At 39.3% G+C, this 20,460-nt stretch overlaps 1 protein-coding gene across 4 annotated transcripts in view; it reads right to left on the reverse strand.

Moving 5' to 3' along the window:
* The window catches only part of LRRFIP2 (leucine rich repeat (in FLII) interacting protein 2), a 110,118-nt gene that overhangs the window by 27,827 nt on the left and 61,831 nt on the right, over positions 1–20,460 (reverse strand). The window contains exons 9-18 of one of the 4 annotated variants that reach the window (XM_010835533.1): positions 20,015–20,089; positions 18,566–18,616; positions 18,440–18,484; positions 17,553–17,600; positions 17,036–17,092; positions 14,751–14,819; positions 12,390–12,479; positions 6,702–6,746; positions 5,438–5,554; positions 2,421–2,492 (exon numbers count right to left, since the gene is read on the reverse strand). In XM_010835533.1, the coding sequence (XP_010833835.1) occupies positions 2,421–2,492; positions 5,438–5,554; positions 6,702–6,746; positions 12,390–12,479; positions 14,751–14,819; positions 17,036–17,092; positions 17,553–17,600; positions 18,440–18,484; positions 18,566–18,616; positions 20,015–20,089 (669 nt within the window). The remainder of the gene's footprint in view (positions 1–2,420; positions 2,493–5,437; positions 5,555–6,701; positions 6,747–12,389; positions 12,480–14,750; positions 14,820–17,035; positions 17,093–17,552; positions 17,601–18,439; positions 18,485–18,565; positions 18,617–20,014; positions 20,090–20,460) is intronic. The other 3 variants (XM_010835530.1, XM_010835531.1, XM_010835532.1) reach the window with 3 other exon arrangements.

Raw genomic sequence — 20,460 nt, forward strand, 5'->3', positions numbered from 1 at the left:
CACTTTAAATAGGTAAATTTTATGGCATGTGAATTTTATCTTAATAAAGATACACAAACACATACACTTAACTGTTTGCAAATCAGGAGTATATTAATGTTTTGGGGTTTTCTTCCCAGAAAAAATGAACAAACTTTTAGGCCAACTCCATACAGTACAGAATTTAGAATGATTCTGATCCATCTTAGAGACAACTAGCAAAAATGAAAAAAAAAAGAAAAAGGAAAGTCATCCTCACAACTCAGTCCCACACAAAATGGGGTGTGACTGCATGAACACCAGAATCTGAGGCAGTGTAAGCAGCAGCTGCAAGGATACAACATATAAAGTAAAACTGACATAAAATGTATGGAAGTCACTTTTCTTTAAACAACAGACCACAGAGAACTAGTTTAAGTGTCAAGTAGTTTTAATGGTTTTAATCTAGTTCACACAGTGATACCCATAAGGAATTAGTTTACTTAAATGTATCTAAGGAATTGATTTTCAGTGTAGGTTCTAGACTAGAAGCAACAACATTATCTAGGACCTGGCTAAAAATGCAAATTTTCAATAACCCCATCCTAGACTTTTTGAATGAGAAAATCTGGGAGTAGAATCCAGCAATCTGTGCTATTAATGAGATCCAGGTGATGATGGATGAAGTTGGAGTGGGAAAACACCCCTCACAGGCAGACGTACTTGAGAATAATGTCATAAGCAATGACCTAGCATTCTTTTTTAACAGGATATAGATACACCGACAACCACTGTGCTTTGACCACCAACTGGATGATTTCGTAAATGACTTTTTTCTTCTGTTTAAAAGACTCATTTCAAGGATAAACATAATCTGAAGTCAAGTTCAATTATACACTAATTATGAATTAAGAAAAGGGGTCTTATCTATTCAGAGTTTCAAATAAGGTGAATCTGTTTTCTGTATCCTTCAAAGAATGCAATAAACGGTAGGTCAAAAAGAGGAAAATGTTCAAAATAAAATGAAAAACAAGTAAGAATTCCTCTCAATCATTTGCTTTCCTGATACATTATGTTACACTCAATACTTTAAAATGAATGTACTGATTGAAAAGTCCTGGATTTGTTCCCTTGATCTAAGATATTTCCAAGTCATAGATCCAAAACTTGGAGAGGAGAGCAATAAGGCTACGGGAGCACACAGGCACACTAATCGGGGTTCTCCTGATGGTCACCAGTGCCCACACACGGCTGTCCGTGGTGTCCAGGCGCCCCAGGAATGCTCTCCATAGGCCTCCCCCCCTTTCTGGTCCTGAGTCTTAACTGTGTGCCTCTGGGCCACAATCACCCGCATGAAGGTTCTGGCTGGTACTTGGCCCAAGTCCAGTCATGCCAGGGCAGCTGAGCAAAGCCTTTGCTTGTTAGGTTCATACTGTGCTCCTGGGGCATTGCCCAAGTCACCTTTCTCGAATGCCTTGTTTACACATTTTCAGAGGCCTGGTGTCTATGTTAAATAGGGAACTACCTGTGTTCAGAGAAACTTACAGTAATTCATAATATTAGACCTGGACTTCTTAAGGAAACACAGGGAAGAGCATGATAATCAAGTGCCATTTATAATTAAAAGGTCTGCCACACACCTACATTTCTTTGGAAAACTAGTAGCCATTCTTGCCACCATGTAAAAAGTGAATGTGTTAGTTGCTCAATCATGTCTGACTCTTAGTGACCCCATGGAATATAGCCTCTGTCCATGTAATTCTCCAGGCAAGAAGACTGGGGTGGGTAGCCATTCCCTTCTCCAGGGGATCTTCCCAACCCAGGGACTGAACCTGGGTCTCCTGCATTGCAGGGAGATTCTTTATCGTCTGAGCCACCAGGGAAGATCCCTATTTAAATTTACCTCCAAATTCTTTAAGGCACTGAATGTGTGTAACCCTTTTTGACCTATATGTAAAAACACCACCAAAACACAGTCCTCGTGCTTCAGGGTCTTTCCACCACAGGGGTTATTTACGGTAATGCTCTCTCTCTCAGATGCTTCTTCCTCCTGTTTCTAACACTGACTGCATTTGGTGACAGAAATAGGCAATGCTCTTTTATTTAGCTTGGAAGAATTTTAAGGTTTAATTCTCAATAAAAAAAATATTCTTAGAACATTTCTTAGGTTTTTGCCTAACTCAATTTCGTAAGGCTAAGACACAAGGGATATGTAAGCATTTTACAAGGTTTAAAAACTGAGTCCTGCTATCTTTTGCTGAATATTCCACAAAATACACCACACACGTAAATATCAGCAGAGACTGGAAGTTCGCCTTTCACTGCAGGTTAAGCACATGCTTGAAAGACAAACACTGTTAGTAAAGCCATGTGCAGTGGGGTTAAGAGAACCCGTGAAACCACCGTTACTGACACTTCTGCACACAGACAGCATGCTTGGGCTGCAGAGAGGGCCCTGATACCTTTAGTTCTTTAAGCCCCTGCATGTATCTCCCTTCTACATCCTGAATCTGGTCCTTAAGGTCATAGATATCCTGCAGGACATAGGAATGAACCATTGCATAAAACCACACGCAAAGTCTCAAAGGATTCATGAAAATGTGAATTACTTCTGAATAGACCAGACCAAAAGAAGAGAAGTCACAGTACACAAACGTGGCTTCCACTCCAAACAGCACAGGTGATGCTGGGGCTGGGAAGGCCCTAGAGTAACCAATTCAACAGAGTAAAAATTTTCTTGGCATTGACTCCTGTTGAAGCAATATTAGCAAACGGGGGCAGGGCTGTGTATGGACAAAAGCTATCGCTTATAACAGTTTTTAAAACACAATTTTGAAAATTGTATAAATCATTTAAATAATTTTGAGTATAACACTTCACCGAGAACTAGTAAAATAGGTAGCAAATTAATTACAAGCTGAAAATTTTACTGAGTTATGCAGAAGTTTTTAAAAAATGTTAAACCAGGTATGAACCAAGTTGTCTTCCAATGACTTGGTTACTGCCCACAATTCAGTTGGGAGGAAGAGAAGTAAAGGGAGGGAAATTAAACACAAACCTTTTTAAATACAATGTCAAATGAGACAGTCTATCCTGAGGACACCAATTAAATGATGACAAAAGTCTTTGCTCCAAATGTTACCATAATCCTTATAAAAAAAAGTAAAGCAGGTCAAATTTTAAATGGAAAATATCGTCTCCCTTGTACCCAACCTTGCTATGTAAGATCTATTCTGGATGGTTGATTTAGGTTGGAAATAACAGCTACAGGCCCTTGAACCTAACTACAATTACAGGCAGGAACAATGGCCCGCTGCACAGAGTTACATCACATAAACATTTCCCCTGCCTCTTCATTCCCTCCCCAGTGGGCTTGTCTTTTACTCCTCAGTTCCCTCAACAGACACTTATCAAGTGCCTATGCTGTGCTGTGCTTAGTCGCTCAGTTGTGTCTGACTCTTTGTGACCCCATGGACTGTAGCCCGCTCAGCTCCTCTGTCCATGGGGATTTCCCAGGCAAGAATACTGGAGTGGGTTGCTATTTCCTTCTCCAGGGGATCTTCCCAACCCATGGATAGAACCCAGGTCTCCTGCACTGCAAGCGGATTCTTTATTGTCTGAGCCACCAGAGAGTGCCTACTAGGAGCCAGATACTAGGACATACAAGCTCATTTCCTTCCAAGAGGTTGTAAATGGCAGCACAAGCTGAGGCTGACGCTGGAAGGCCCCATTCTCCTGTCTTTCACTGGACTAGAAAACAGCACTTAAAGGCAAGAGCTGAGCTTATTTACTTTGGGCCCCCCATGCTTCTGACTGGTACTAAGAGCTCAACAACACGGGCCCCTTCAGAGTCAGAGCCAGCGTGACCTGGGCCGCCTCCTGCACAGCCACTGCCACTGCAGCAATCCCCTAGCCTCTGCTAATCCTCAGCCCACTGTACAAGCTGCCCGTATCACACCGCGGACTCCTGCTCCTGGCGGCCTGCAATCTGACTGGGTCACCGACGGTCCCTCCCTCCTCCTCTACTGTGTCGGGGGAAGGGGCGCCCACCTCCCCCCAACCTTATCTGGACATTCCTCTCACCTACTCAGGCACTTTAAGTTCAGTTATTCCTCTCCTTTCTTAACTTCATGGTCTCTCTCTACTGGCTCAATCCAACCAATGAAAATAACTACTAAGGCTGCCTTTAAAAGAAAACAAAAACCCTCTCTTAACACTATTGGCCAATCAACTTCCAGTCTCCAACACTCTCTTCAGAGGAAGCTGCCTGCATTTCCTCCCAATACAGTTTTGACTTGCTCATCTCCTCCCCACTGTTCAACCACAGAGTAACAGTTCTTGCCTCCAAGGTTTCTTCCAGCCTGTGGTCAACCTTTAGGAATGCAAATCCGATAGCAGCGCTTCCCTGCTTCTTATCCCACTGTCGTCAGGGTGAACCTGAATTCCTTTCAGGCGGCCACACAAAGTGTTTTGAGATGTGGCCCATCAGTACTCCTCCAGCCTTCTCTCTCATCCATTACGAATCCCCACTTTCCATCCTATCCTCTGGCAACTCTGCTACACAGATAACCTTCTGGTTCTCTGAATTTATCAGAGAACACCTTCACGCTTCGGCTTCTTTGCCTGGTTAATTTTTACTGTTCCTTCACTCCTTGTCTCCTCTGAAAAGCCTTTCATTATCTCTTCCAATTTAGACGATGCTTCTCTGAATTCCCTTAACAGCCTTACTCTTGCTACTATGGTAGTACCACACCACCTGGCTTTACTGGTTTATATCCACTTGTCTTCCATGTGAAACAGTGAATTCCTCAGGTTTCCAAAGTATGTTTTACTGCCTGAACCTATGGGGCCAAGTGCTCGATATATGCTGAATGAATGAATAAATGCAGTTTTTATTACCATCCTTGCCCCGTTCCTTACAAACAGCTTGCTCAGCAAATAGACATTCATAGATATCTTGAAAGGGTTATTAATGAGACTGGAGGCTCAACTAATGGGTTAAATGAGCTTTCATTACTCAGGTATTTCTGTCATCCCAAATATTATCATACTTGTCTTATCATGAAACTGAGCGATAACTGTATTCAAGCAGCCAAATAATACTATAATGGCTCAAAAGACTAATAACCCCCAAAGTCTGGTTTCCTGTACATCCACATATTTTCCATCTAAAATGTGGCCAATTACTTGAAAGGATGACTTTTATATACATTAGAAAGTTTTTTTGGCATTTGTAAACTAGCAGACCTCATTCCAAATACCATCAAATCTTCAGAAAAGAGAATAGAAGAGAATTAACTAATCTCCTTCCTTTCAGACCCTAGTCACATTCTTGAACTGTATTAACAATTTTTTTTTAAAGGACTCATACTTCTTTCCTTCCTACCAAGTCACATTAAATGTTAAATGGTTCTAGTATACTACAAAGAAGCCAAAAATAAAAAATGTTTATAAAAAGCAAACCAAAATGGCGGTTTACCCGCAATTCACTTAATGAGGTGTCTGGGTCTATTAAGCTGCTGGTATCCCCACTTCCTCGCCTGGATGAGTTTCCACTTAGAGGGGTCGTCGCTGAGGCAGAATTTCGAGATGAAGGCTAGAGAAAAAGACAGATGACACTTTTAAGTCTTAGTTCTTTAAAAATAAATCGCTGTGGAAGCTAAAAGTGGGGCAGGGTGACAGGAAGAGCTCTAACACAGTGTGGATAAGAAGTTACCGAATGCAGTCCACAAGCAGTTCAGACTGGCCTTGGTGGGCGGGGGGAAACGGGGGTTACCCAGAGATGGGCCCAGACATACTCAGCACAACTGCGTTTGCTCACTCTTTTGGAATCTAGGATTCATAATCACTAAGAAGGAAACAGTTCGTGTGAAGAGTTGTCTGTTTTCTAAGTTTATCTTTACTGTACTGTAAACAGCGCTGGGGTGAGGACATCAGCTTGATTTTGAACAGTTCCAGAATGCTCTGTTGGTATGCTAATTATCAGGTTCCTGAAGCTGCTTCTTTAGAACCTTTTCTTTTCCTAACACTTTTTGATAAAAGCTGGAGACACTGTCTGCAGCTGAGAGCAACAGCATTTTGCCCTCAGCTGTGGATGATGCTCCTGAATTAATAAACGGCAGAGATTTGGGCAGACAGTTCAGCAGACAACTAGCCACATGCGGTGACTGAGCACTTGGAATGTGACTGCTCCAAACACAGAGTTCTTTCTCAGGTGTGAAATACACACCAGGTTTTGAAGTCTTGATGTGAAAAAAGAATGTAAAATATCTCACTGATAAGTTTTCATGTTGATTATGCTTAAAATATTTTGGACATACGGGTTAAATAAAATATATCATTTGAATTAATTTTATCTGTTTCCTTTTACTATTTTAGTGTGGCTGCTAGAAGATTCACATGTGGCTTACATTTGTGGCTTGCATTATATTTCTACTGGACAGAACTGGCAAACCATTGTAATGGCTTCTTCTCAGGATGAAATTCTAGAGGACCGAAAATCAAAAGAGCAGCCCCAAGTTTAAGAGGTGACATGCAAGGAAATAAAATGCAGTGTCTCCTCTCTTCCCAAGGCTTCACATGATTCAAGTGCAGAGGAATTTGGGGGTCAAGGACAGGAAGTAGATGAAGAAAGGAACAGTAACTCCATGAGTTAAACTGTTGTAAAATCAAGAATAAAATAGTAGTAGAAAGTAAGCTAGTGACCTCGAGAACTTAATTTCTTTAGGAATTTATATACTCACCCTTGTGTAATTTTCAGCATACTGTTTATCAGATTTTTCATCCAACTAGAAAAGAACAGAGATAAAAATCAGAAAAGATGTTGAGCCTTTTGATTTTTTTAAGGGGGAAGAAAAAAAGAAGTGACACCATTTGAGTTCTCCAAGTTCAACTGATATTTGGATCCTAAAAGTAAACATACTAAAACTGAAATAAAAGTTGGGACACAGAAGACAAGATGTTAACTTCAATTCTTATTCAAGGAAGACAGCGTAAGCAAGCTATCCTTATGAAAAAAGTTAGAACTTTTGCATAGATTTTTCTTTTCATGGTATTTGAAACAATTAAAAGAAAACTACATATAAATGTAAACTCTAGCATTGCAAAAGTTACACACACACAAAAATACTCATACATGTCAGAAGAAAAAGTCTGATAAAACCAAAAGCCAATAAACTTTATTACATTATTAGTACACAGGACACACAGATAAGGCTAGCACACTTAGCCAAAAAAGCTCAGACTGGACTACAGCATGTTAAATGTATCCTCAAAAACATTCTCCACAGTCCGAGGATTTGGTTGTATGCTTCTTGTTTTTGCTTTTTAACTAATATATGCACAAGTATCTAAAAAAAGAAAATCAGACAGCACAAAGGGCATGTGCTTCCCTCAAGGGCAATCTACTCCCAAGTCTTTACAAAACTCTAACAGTGGTGTCCCAAGCACATCCCATATATTCTCTTTTCCCTCACCATGTTTCAGAGATTAGAGAAAGTATTTTTCTTCATGGCATTTATCACTCCCTGACCCCATGATACTTATTAATCTATTTAGTATCTGATCTCTCTCTTTAATGTAAACTTCATGTCTGTATGTTCTTTTCTGTATTCCTAACACCAAGAATAGCACCTGGCATACAGAAGGACTGAGAACTTGTCAGATGAGTGAATAAATGAATTACACTTCTTCTGCGCCTACAGGCTGACCTCATTTAATAGTTGTGTAGTATCCTACTGTCTGGAGATGGCATAACTAGCTATCCTCTCTCACAGACAGGCCTTATGGTCGTTTCCGTCAGTGTTTCGAGAAGAGAAGGACCTTAAAGGTCTCGCCTAAAACTCTGACTGTACAGCTGAGGAAAGAGAAATTTTAGATCTTGCTGAAGGATGAACAACTAAATCCCAGAGCTGGATCCAGATCTGAGTTTTGTCAATTTTTTCCCATTATTTACCTGTATATACTGTCCCAATTACCACTAGGGAGAAAAAAAATCACAGAGAAATTTAACTAAATGAAAACATACCCAGACCCCAACTTATAGACCAATAATCCTTCCAGCCCAATCTAGAGAAGAGATTTGAAAACTGTCCTCAGTTAATTATTAAAACACAAAACATCATTATTTCTGGCTCAGTTCAGATCACTTCACTCTAACTTCCTCATATTTGAAAGTTTTCTTTTTTTAAAAATTACATTTATCATGTTCATTTTCTGTCTCAGTAAACACCTTTTTCTATAAGTACTAAATCAGAACATAAATCCTGTCTTAGCCTTTGAATTATTTTTGCTGCTTCTTACTACAATACCCTTAAAAAAGAATGGACATTACTTCATTTTGACTTCTTAAAGTCACATATGAAGGGTCTTAAACAAGCAGTAACAATAGTTTTTCATGTTGGCAAATACTGCCATAAGAAGGAATTACCTTCCTCATGTCTATACTAGTAAAAATATATTGCTTAATATTTAACGTGTTATTCCTCAGAACAAAAGAAATACTACATCTAAATAGACTGCCTTATTCTCCTTAGAGTACCTTCCAACTCTCTTCTAATGAGTTAAAGAGAAAAACAAGCAGCATTCAGAAACAATCTTCCAGGTCCATCTGAAATTCTGTCCCCTTAAATCGCTCTCAAACAAATGACCCCCAACCCATCCATTTCTTAACAGGCAGATACCTGAGCGAAATCTTACAGTTCAGAGGGGGCATGAGTGACCCAGTCGACCACAGGGCTGATTCTCCTGCTGTCACTCTCCTCTGACAGGACTGCCGCAACCCAGGCTGACCACGCGCCAAGCTTCAGACTGCGGAGCAGCAGAAGCGCTGAGAGCAGCCCCACCGCAGCCCGGTCGTTTTGGCTGCAGCGACTTGGCCAGAGACTCCCCAATTCTCCTCCTCGTGCTGCATTATGCCAGCCTTCCACTTAGACAAAAAGCGAGCTGAAACCTGGTATTCTAAATGCCCAAGAGGTCCACAGAGCTGCACTGCAACAAGAAGCTTGTGTTCAAAATGATGACCCAGACTCCACCAGACCCTGGAAAGGGTCTTAAACAGAATAAAATGGAGTCATTTTTAATATGCTAAGGTATAAAAGAAGGAAATGCTGCTGGTAAAAGGGTACAAACTTGCAGCTGTAAGATAAATAAAGTCTGAGGATCTAATGTAAAACATGGTGACTATGGCTGATTTTTCGAAAATTGTTGTTTATGAATAACACAGAAAAAATGAATAATGTAGTAATATGAAAAGTCAGAAAACAAAGGCTCTATATATAATACTATATGGTCACAATTTTGTAAAACAAGCAAATTAAACTGAGATAGAGAAGAAGACTGAAAATAAATCATTAGTAAAGACCTCAGAACTTGCTTATGAGTACTGACGACAGCTTACTATTCTCAAAAACTTTCAAGTACATGTTACGTCATTACATTCCTAAATAACTAAATACGTATTTTTCCAATCGAGTAAAGGGTTTCCTTGATAGTTGGAAATGGAAAGCTAGCTAACAGGCTTCTAATATTTTACATTCGTGTTAATCTGCAAAGAAGAGCACATGATGGCAAACTTCACTGCTGCTTTCAAGAATTTCAAATTATCAACCAGTAAACAAAGTGTCAACTGTCATCTTTTCTATATTTCGGTGATAAATGCTTTTATCTTATCTATGTCTGGGAAATCTGAAAATGCTTTGCTCTTAACATCATAGAACACAGATCGTTTCTCTTTAAGTCCAAACTCCATGATTATTTGTTGAAATTAGCACATGAAAAATGTGTGTCCAACTCTGTGCGACCCCACAGACGGCAGCCCACCAGGCTCTGTTGTCCCTGGGGTTCTCCAGGCAAGACACTGGAGTGGGTTGCCATTTCCTTCTCCATTCTTAGAATACATATCTTGTCAAATCTTTGAAACCCTCTGTTTCAAAGAAAGGTATTTCTTATTCTCAGATGAAGAGGCCCATTGGCCTTGTCTCAGCATATGACTACTGTGACCGATAATTTTGTCCTACTAAAATGGTAAAACGTAACGGAATTTTTTTGAATGGAAACAATTTTAGTTGTGAATACATTTTAATACCGTCATTTGAAAGTGTTGTTTAGAAATAGAAAGAGTTGTTTAGAAATAAAGATGCATTTTGTTCTAAATTATATTTCTTTTTTAAAAGAACACTGGAGATTTGATATAACTGAGCTATGCATATCTGATATGGAGAGCCACTTTCAGCAAGCAGCAACCCTTCTGTTACCCATATCATAAATCCAATATACTGTGTGATCAAGAGATAAGAGTATTATATTAAGGCATTTGAACAAACTTTATTATTTTAGGCTGTGCCAAGAGGCAAAATTAAGGATATTACATAGGTACTTAGACAACCATTCAGGAAAAAAAAAAAAAAATCACTGCGGCTCATAGGCTATAAAACAGGGCGCTGGCCAAGTCTACCAACTAACGCTCTGGAGAATCTTGTGCTTATGTTATAAGGTGCACAGCATGACTTGATATACATATGCACAGCCTACATGGGGGCTTCCCTGGTGGCTCAGTGGTAAAGAATCCACTTGCCGATGCAGGAGATGCAGGGTTTGTCCCTGGATCGGCAAGACCCCCTAAAGAAGGAAATGGCAACCCACTCCAGTATTCTTGCCTGGGAAATCCCATGGACAGAGGAGCCTGGCAGGTTATAGTCCATGCGGTTGCAAAAGAGCTGGACACGACTTAGAGGCTAAATTAACAACAAGAAGCCTATATACATGTGTATCAAATCCAAATCATTAGTTATGTATCTTAAATATGTATAATTTTTATTAAAATGTGTAGATAAATAATTACTGGGAGAAGAGTTTTATTTGATTAGAAGCAGCAGTGGAAGACTTTAAAAATAAAGTCAATCTTTTCACTTCTGTATAAGTTACTAAAATAAACTGTGAAGAAATAAACGTAAGGAGGACCTAACCAGTAACTCAGACATCACATTAGGTGCTAAACAGAGTCAAAGTTTTTAAGAGAAAGGGTGTACATAATAAATTAAACTGATTATATCTATGAAAAAACAGGTTAATAAGCAAATTAATAAAATAGGCAATATTTCAGGTGAAGGACCTGGGAGCCAGTCTTCTAACTTGGGTGCAAAGAGATTCTTTGATCTGATGAAAGCCAAGACAGGGGCTGTTGCTCAGCCAGCTCTGAGAGCCAACAATCTGGAACACTTGAGGACCACACTTGGAATTGTTTTCTAGGATAAGCCATTCAGAAGTAGCTATTTAAATACAATCTGTGATGTGCTAAATGTAAAGAACTGTCTCTTCATTAAAAAAAGGGTCTAATTTTTTGTTAAGAAACTCTGCCTCATCTGCTTCAAAGAGTTGATAACTAGAGCAGTTGTTGGTTCAAGGGCAAAACAACACAAAAACAACACTAATGTCAGCAACAGAGAGGTGTTACAGACAGAAAATCAGGCTGTTAGAAATACCAGGCAGGTAGACATCTGTTGCTGTGGGTTCCTTCATTAAGGTAAATGCCTCCAGGCGTTTCTACTGGACACTCTTTCCTAAATGCAGCTCCCAATGAATGTGAGGGCTTCCCAGGTGGCCCAGTGGTAAAAGAATCTGCCTGCCAATGCAGGGGATTCAGGAAACACAGTTCGATCCCTGATTGGGAAGATCCCCTGGAGGAGGAAACGGTAATCCAATCTAGTATTCTTGCTGGAGAACTCCATGGACAGAGGAGTCTGACAGGCTACAGTCCATGGGGTCGCAAAAAGTTGGACATGACTGAGCACAGAGCACACAGAATGAAGTGAAAGCTACGGGCAGGCACTTCTTCAAAGACAACGCCACAATCCAAATGTTTACATCCATTCAGATTCTTCCCAGTTATGGTTAATTAGTGACATTTTACTAAGTAGCGCATTTTATTGTTCAACCTTCAAAGTCCACCTAAAAATTTATAGATTCACCAAATGAAAAGAGAAGAAAAATTTTAAGACCGATCAGGAATATCTAAATATGGGAAAGGTATTAGATGGTTTTAAGGAGTTTTTTTTATCATTTTGTTAGGTCTGATACAATAAATAAGAAAAAAGTTCTTAACTAGAGAGGCATACTGAAGTATTTATTGGGAAATGGCATGATGTACGGGACTTGCTTTAAAATAATTCTGGGAAAAAAAGGAGGGAAAGAGGAAGAAACAGATGAAACAAAATTAGCAAAATATCAATAATTGTTTGGGCTGCTTCTGGAAAATTTCCATAGGAAAAATTGTTAAAAAAATAAGAACATATCAATGTATACATTTTGAAACAAAACAAAAAACTATTCAATGCTAGTGTACTCAAATAAATTAAATTCTGATTTTAAAATAGCTACTGTATTAGCTGTTAGTCACAAGCCTGAGACAGTGGGTCCCCATGCGCTGCACTCACGCTGGTCACATCTGGGATGCTCACGTCATCCACGTCGGAGACGACGCTCCCCCTACGATTGGAGCGGCTAAAATAATCAGCGGCAGAAACCTTTCAGTTAGAAGAAAATGAGATGCTTTAACATTAAGGAGAGAGAGAAGAAAACGATAAGAACATTGTCATATGAGGGGAAACCTTTTTGTTGTGTGATAAAGTATCAAGAAATGAAATGAGGGAAGTGCTGTGATTACCTACTCAAGAAGGTAAGAAAGAATGTAAAGGGCTCCAAAATGACATCACAGCTCCCTAAAATAAACTCTTATTAATTTTAGTCAGAGTTCTATGCTACAGAGATCATCTACTGCCTGAAGAGGAGCATCACCCTCACCACGAGGGATTCTAGGACAGCATTTACCTAAAGCCTCTACTATTTTCCACAAATGTCTAATGCATTGTAGCTGTCGACTCTGTTAAGCACATATATGCTGAATGCAGAACTACCTGCAGAGTATTTATTGTGCCTTTTACCCAGTTTCCACAGTTTCCTCTTTTTCATACTTCTCAGGACCAGGAACTGTAGAACAAAACAATGAAGGAACTACACTGGCGTCTTTCTGGTTTCCTAAACACAACAGTCTCTTCCCACCTTAGCTGTTGGCACTGGCCTAAGAACTCTCAGCTCAAAGCTCACCTCCCTTGGAGATGCCTTCTCTGATCACCCCATCCCGAAGGGACACACACTCCACTCAGTGTCCTCTATCATATCACCTGCTTTTTCTCTTCACAGTCTCTAGGTTTACTTTCTCCTTTTGTTCCTTCCTTTACCAGTTTTTTTCCCCTATTTCTTTCATTAGGATGTAAGCTCCATGAAGTCAGTAATCTGGCCTGTGTAGCATACCACATTATTCCCAGCAATTAACACAGTGCCTCAAATATAACTGGTACTCACTCCATAAGCATTTGTTGAATTAAAAGACAATGAACATTTTTTTCTTTTTATTGAAGGATAATTGCTTTAATCAATGAACATTTGTTACCTCACTCATCAGCTACTGCTTACCTCGGCTCTGTCTGATTACCTCGCTCAAAAACTCTTCTCTTCCAGAAAGGAATCTGGAAGCCCATCCACAAAGATGCCTTCTTTAAGGCTTACAAATACAAAGTTTTATGAAGAGCTGAGATGATCACACAATAGTATTCCTGTTTGCAGTAATAGTAATGCAACTTAAATTTACATATAATACTATAAAGGTACCCACCATCTCAGAATTTTGATAGTTCATTTACGTGATATATTAAGCCTACCTACAAAGATAGTTACTACATGCTCATTAAAGAAATAAATAAATAAATAAAAATAATAAATAAAGAAATCACTATTAACGCAACTAATAGGTTGGAGCAACGGTCCAAGCCGCTGCCCCTTCCACTCCATCACTTTCCAGGGTGTTTGTGGGTGGCGGGGACTGTTCTTTCCTCTTCAGCCGTGATTATGAGCACTACCTGGCTTGCCAAGGAACCAAAACTGTCTTAGTTCAATCACTGTATTTCTGGCAACAAAGCTCACAGACTCTTGCTGTTACCCTTTTCCAAGAAAAACTTGGGTTCACAATCTTTCACAAAACATGACTCAAAGTAAATGGCCTTCTAATTTCTTAACGGAATTATAGCCTCTACAGCCTCTCAGTTATTGGGCTCTCTTTTTTTCTTTTAGCTCTAAGCTGACACACCATTCTCCTCAATGTAATTTTCAAATCAATTCTGAATATAGAAAAAATGTCATCAGCTCTCTGTAAAATTCTTTGCTTCATCAAAAAAAAAATAACCTGAAATCATATAATTTATATTCTAATGTAGCTATTTCTTACCTTTACAACTGTAACTCTAGTTGAATTCTAAGACAATATTTTTAAATTTTGCCATCAGCAACTCAAAAAATTCACAGGTCTTAAAAGACATATAAACAATAGTTAAATACATAGCAAAGAAAACTACTAATTAATGGCAGCATGATTTGTAATCCATAGTAATGAGTTTTAAAGAATGTGGAAACATTAATCTTGTTTGAGGATTTTTTGTTTTTGGTGAACTGTGCATATACATGCATGTGCATAAAACAGCAACAAAGAATAAAAAGTGAAAATCTGTCAAGTACATAATGACTAGCACATAAGAGGTGTCATTAGGAAAGCTTACACAGCCCACTGAGAAAATGTATTCTCAGGAATACATTTCTGAAGGTAAATTATTCATATAAACTAAATTTGAAGAGAATGCTCATTTTGTCAAGTGCAAATTTCAGTTTGCAATAGATTTCATGTGATCACACAGTGTTGCAATTTTAAAACTTATTCGATGTGTTTGCATGCAGAACACGCTCACCACGCTGTCCCTTCGCCCACGGCTGGCACAACCAGAAGACGCAATGCTTGCGGTGTCATCGTCGAGAAACTACGGATATTAAAAGCAGATAATGACAAAGATGCAGTTTCACCATAGGTACATGGTCTTCCCGTGACCATACGCACAGGAAGGCAGGCTTTGGGAAACACGCAAATGCTCCCTATGAGTATCGATTGTAATTAGCACCACTACTGAGCACCATTAAACCAAAAGGCTGTTTTGAGGCATAATGAATAATCACCCAAAACCAAAAGATAGTTCCAAAGAGCACAAAGATTAAAATAGTATTTACTTTACCTTTTAAGTTAAATGAAAGGAAAAGGGGGGTGAAGCATGTCTCTACTAGCCAAAACCTGCTAGGGACCTCATGCTTTTTAAACCTCTAGGCCCTCTGGGAGCCACTGATTACAATGCATTATAATCTTATAATTCATTAAGTCAATAAATACACTGTCTTTTAGTTTGGGAGAGAAAAATAATCTTCTCAAATGAAATAATTTATGTCAAACACAGAATTTCCTACCACCAAGGACACTGAGACGATGATTCCTGTTGCCCTTTACTCACTCCTGTGCAGCACATGGAGGTATTCTAACATCACTGCGCAGCCCCCTTGCTCTTTCAGCAGCAGTGGAAGACACACCTTCAGTGTGTGCAGGCTGCCTCCATTCTGACGTCACTAAGGAGCCATTCTGGCATCACTGGGGTACTAACTCTGAGGCCCAGCTTGCAAATGAAATCACATTTAGCCAGCACACAAGGACAAGATTCTACACTCGACTAAAAACATTACCATAAGTTTTTTTTTTTTTTTTTTGGCAAGGGACCATCACAGTGGGGACACTAAAAATGACATCAGGCTCAAGAATTGCCAAATGGAATTTTATTACCAGGTGGGTTAAAACTAAACTTCCTGCTGTGAAAAAGCTTTTATCTCCTTAAACATCCCTTTAATAACTTTTTGTTAACTGTAAGAGTGGAATCCTTGATAAATGTCACTTGGAAATGGCAGGAAAAATGAGTCAAACATATACACAGAGGAAAGCCCATATAACTTGCCTATTCTACTCCACAAAGTAACCTATGCTGACCTTTAAGACACTGCTTAATAATTTCTCCAATTTTAACATCATCAAGAATAACAAGGTGTTTCCTAAAAAAGTCATTATTTTCTATTAAAAACAGTAATTAGCACAGTCTTTATGGTGGGTAATATGGTAATATATAAATGTACATACTCTTTGGTTCCCATCATTTCATGATTAGCAATTTACCATGCAGATCTATCTACTCATATAAGTACACAAAAATATACTTGTATAAGCATGTTCATTGTACAAGTATCTGTTGAAACAAAAATCTGACAACCTAAAAGCTCATCAAAATGGGAGGAGTTTTTCAAATGGACAGCCCACGCACTAACAGAATGATGATACACTGCCATTAAAAAAAAATGTGCTGACATAAAACTAATCCCCAAGAGGCACTCAGTGGAAATAGAAAGGGACATGACTTATTTTTTAAAATCTTTTAAATGTCCCCCCGCAAAAAAGAATAAAATAAATCTTTATATACTGATTTGAAAAGATACTGTGAGTAAAGAAACAAGTTAAGCAGCATTATATACATGAATCACTTGCATACTGTTCAAACGTCATACACAAACAGAGGCTGCATTTGGGGGACAGAAACAGGAGAATAGGGGCAGAGGACTTTTACTTTGTACTTTCCTTAAGCTAATATTACGTTTATAAATTTAAAACAAGTTTTAATACTCTAGAAAGACTGGGTAATTAGAATCATCCCAGTTTTGTGTTTTACGTAGCAATTTTTAAAAAGTTGATGTATTTCATTTCTTCTCTCACTCCACTGATTGAAGGGCTAGGAAGCAAGTGGAATGGTTCAATGTATAAAGTAGAGACGAAAAGGAGAAAGAAAAAGGACAGGGCAGCTAACTCACACCCTGAATTACCACCACTGGGGGGAAAAAAAAGAATTTCCAAATGACAGTTACAAATAAATTAAAAAAAAAATTCTAATGGCAGTAGATTCAGACTCATTTAAGAATTATGTGCTACGTCACATTCATACAGCAACCACCAATTCAGACAAATTAGTTCTTGAGTTTGTGTACTGAAGGAAAATGGCAACCCATGCAGAAAAGGGTGAAACACACCACACCCTCAATATTCTGAACTGTGAGTACAGATTAATGAACCAATCAGAAGTGTCTACAGAACATGCAAAGAGACCAGGCAGCTCACCACAGGACTGCTTCGGGATGAACTCGCTCTTGATGAGTGAAAACTGTATTCAGATGGCTATAAAGTTTCCAAGAAAACAGGTTTTACAATAATGATCAGCTCCTTTTCCCGCTGGGAATACATCAGTGCCCCTGGACCTGACTCACCCTGGCTCCCAGGTTAAGGTAACTGTTACTCCCCCGGCTGGAGCCCTACTGCTCCTACCCTCATGACCCAGGAGCCCACGGCAAGAGCAAGGAGAGAAGAAGGGGGTGCCCCGAGAAGCGCTATTCTCATTCTCTCCCTGAGGAACTAATGAGCCAGAAAAGAGGTTTCTCTGCTTGTACTGTCTTCACACTTGAAGCCTCATTTTGCAGCAGGCGCTTCCTCACAGCTTGGGGGAGAGTCACAGTTGACAAGCTGATGGGTCACAGCTTGGAGAGTTATTACAGGTCCGATTAACTGGCTTTTTCTTTGTAAGTAAACTGTGCCCACCTACACCTCACCCTCCTCGCCACCTCCCCCTGCTTGGACTTACAGTTCGAGAACCGTAAGGGTTATATAATCCACCATTATACAATGACACCTGAAGAACAAAGGAAATGCCATTTAGCCATTCAGCGTCAAAGTTATTTTCAAAGTCATATAACTTCTTCAAAGTACTCAGTTCCAAAAAAGCTGAAGAACAGTGTTTAAGTGCACAGCCTCCCGAGGTGATAAGACTCATTTATGTCTGCATAAATTCCTGCGTCAGCCTCAGTAAAGCTTCAGGCTCACACTTCATTTCAACACCACTGGTTACAGCACTGCCTTTCATCATGTTATGAAATTAGGAGAACATTTACCAATTTATTCTCTCAAAAGAGGGAAGAAAACAGGTAAGAAAGTGAGGTACAGAAAGCTTTGCCCACTGTCATGATAAAACTAAGCATAAAGCCTCAGGTTCCCGGTCACTAGAAGAGGCCACAACAAAACAAACAGCCTGAAAGCAACCAACTCAAAATTGCACATTACACAGAGCGATTGTTTTGGCTTTCGAGTCAGCTGGCTTCATTAGAGCCAAGTATTGATGTGGCCAAGGCCACAGCTGTTCCCCTCCAAAAATACGACACGCCATGCCTAGGCAGCCATCTCACACAAGTATGCAAGTGGGGTGGAGCCCATGCGAACCCACCTCCTCTACAGGAAGCCAATTCCAGGCAAGGGCCCACCAACAGCCAGCAGTATCTACCACCGGGAGGAGAATACACTCAGTTTTACTCCCCGAAAGTTCTGTACTATAAGCACAGGCAGCACATTTTGCAGTACACACAGCACTAAAGCCACGTGTCCTTGGCTATTCTGGAGGAAAGATGTCAAGCTAGAGTCAGCACCATGACAATGGCTTTGCCAAGAGTACACACATTGGAAGTGGAAAATACAAACCAGACTGGCACTTCTCAGCAGACCAGAATTTACAGTGGAGGAGGCCTATGGAGAAAGTGCATGATTTAACCCAAAGGAAAGGAACCGGCAGCTCTGAAGGCCCCACACTCCTCAGGAAGTACTAACCCTGTAGCTCTTGGATGTCGCCAGAGGGTCGCTGTACAGGGAGGAAGACTGCTAAGAAACAAAAACAAAACACAAGCAAGAAAAGAAAGGGAGAACTGGTCTCACAATCATGAAAGCTTATGTTTATTCTATATTTCATAATTCACCAGTAATTCATAAGTGTTTAAGGCAGCTAAGTACACACACAGTGAGAAAAACTTAACCGTTAGAAGTCTCTTTAACTATCAATTTTAAGGGATCAGAAAGAAAAACACTTGGAACAGTTTTCTATAAATGTGTTTTAAGTCCCACTGGTCTTTGAACATTAACGTTAGGAGATGAGAGGGCCACCTAAGGAAATGTTCTGGGAACAAGGGCCATGGCACAGGGAGTGTGCAAACCGTGGCCACATCGCAGCAGTTACCAGCAGCTCCTTGACATCGAATGGGCTTATCCTGATTACTGGGGAGCCAGGTAATGAGCTCTGAGTTATTGCTATGAACACTCTTTTCCAAGTGGATTGAAAACCTATATTTCAGAACAAGCCATGGGCAAAGTACTTTAGTTTAATTAGATAAATTATACTGGTCACAGTGAATCCATGCATTAAACAAGGCACAGCATTATTTAAAAAGGAATTAAATCTTTTTTCCTGATGTCATCTCAATACATTTTCAGTTCTTTTTCACTAAGCCCAATCAGACATGGAAAATAAGACTAAATCATGTATGCAGGTTTTGACAACTAAATTATTTTAAATATACTGCGTGCCATATATTTAATATGTTCTAAACGTACGGTGTGCCAAATGCCTTGAAAGAACAAGAGATTCTCACATTACATAATTACATTCTTCTCATCACATATTTTCTTGGTCGTGGTGTTCAGCTTGTGGGATCTTAGTTCCCCAACCAGGGACTGAACTCAGGCCCTGGCAGTGGAAGCGCTGAGCCCTAACCACTGGACCACCAGGGCATTCCCTCTCATCACACTTATAGTTCATATTTCCACATGTACACTTTTAGTAAAAGGACATACACCGTGATATGTATTGATGCCTACAACTTATTTTGAAATGTGCCCTTCCCAAAAAGATGGACTGATGGAAACACAGTGGGACAGTCAGACAGATAATTACACGATAAAGGAAATACAGTAAAAATGTTCATTGTCGAATCTGAGTATAGGTATGCAGGTGGTTACTATACAATTCTTTGAACTTTTTTGTAAATGTAAATATTTTTCACTTAAAAAATTGGAAAAAATGGTACTCATTAATAAATGTGGTGATTCAACACTTACCATCATTTAAAGATACACTCACACAGACAATGTGAATTCAGTTATCACAAACCTGTACAAACACAGCCATTCACAGATTAGTCCTAACTAGTCAAAATGCAAAACAGGGGATTAGAAATGTGTTAAAGTTGGATAAAACAAATAAAGCCAAAAAATCTTGTGACAAACCCGAGAATAGTAGGCAGAGGTGGGTTTGCTATGTCTAAGACTGCTATAGTTTCTTTGGTCAAAGTAGAGGCCACTCTGCAAAAAGCAAAATCAAACACATTTTTCTTAGGTTAAATGCTGTTAACCTAACAACAATGACAAAATTGGATATTGCCAAACCCCTTCTCCAAAACAATGATTTTAAAGATTTGAATTATATTAAGTCAAAGTCAAAATAACAGCGATTTCAAGTCTCTCAAAGAAGACTAATATTAAAGGTTAACTTTTCAAACCAAATCATTGCTATTTTTTTATTTTTTTTACTTTAAAAAGAATATAAACCCTCAGATAAAATAGAAAGGAAATAGGAAGTGAATTATTCTCATGTCACACTTAGGAATGTCCTTGAAAAACCCAGGATGAATGGATAATTACTACTTTTATAATCTATTTGGAAACATCACAGA

Source organism: Bison bison, unplaced genomic scaffold (assembly GCF_000754665.1).
Source record: "Bison bison bison isolate TAMUID 2011002044 unplaced genomic scaffold, Bison_UMD1.0 scf7180017864043, whole genome shotgun sequence".
NCBI lineage: Eukaryota > Metazoa > Chordata > Mammalia > Artiodactyla > Bovidae > Bison > Bison bison.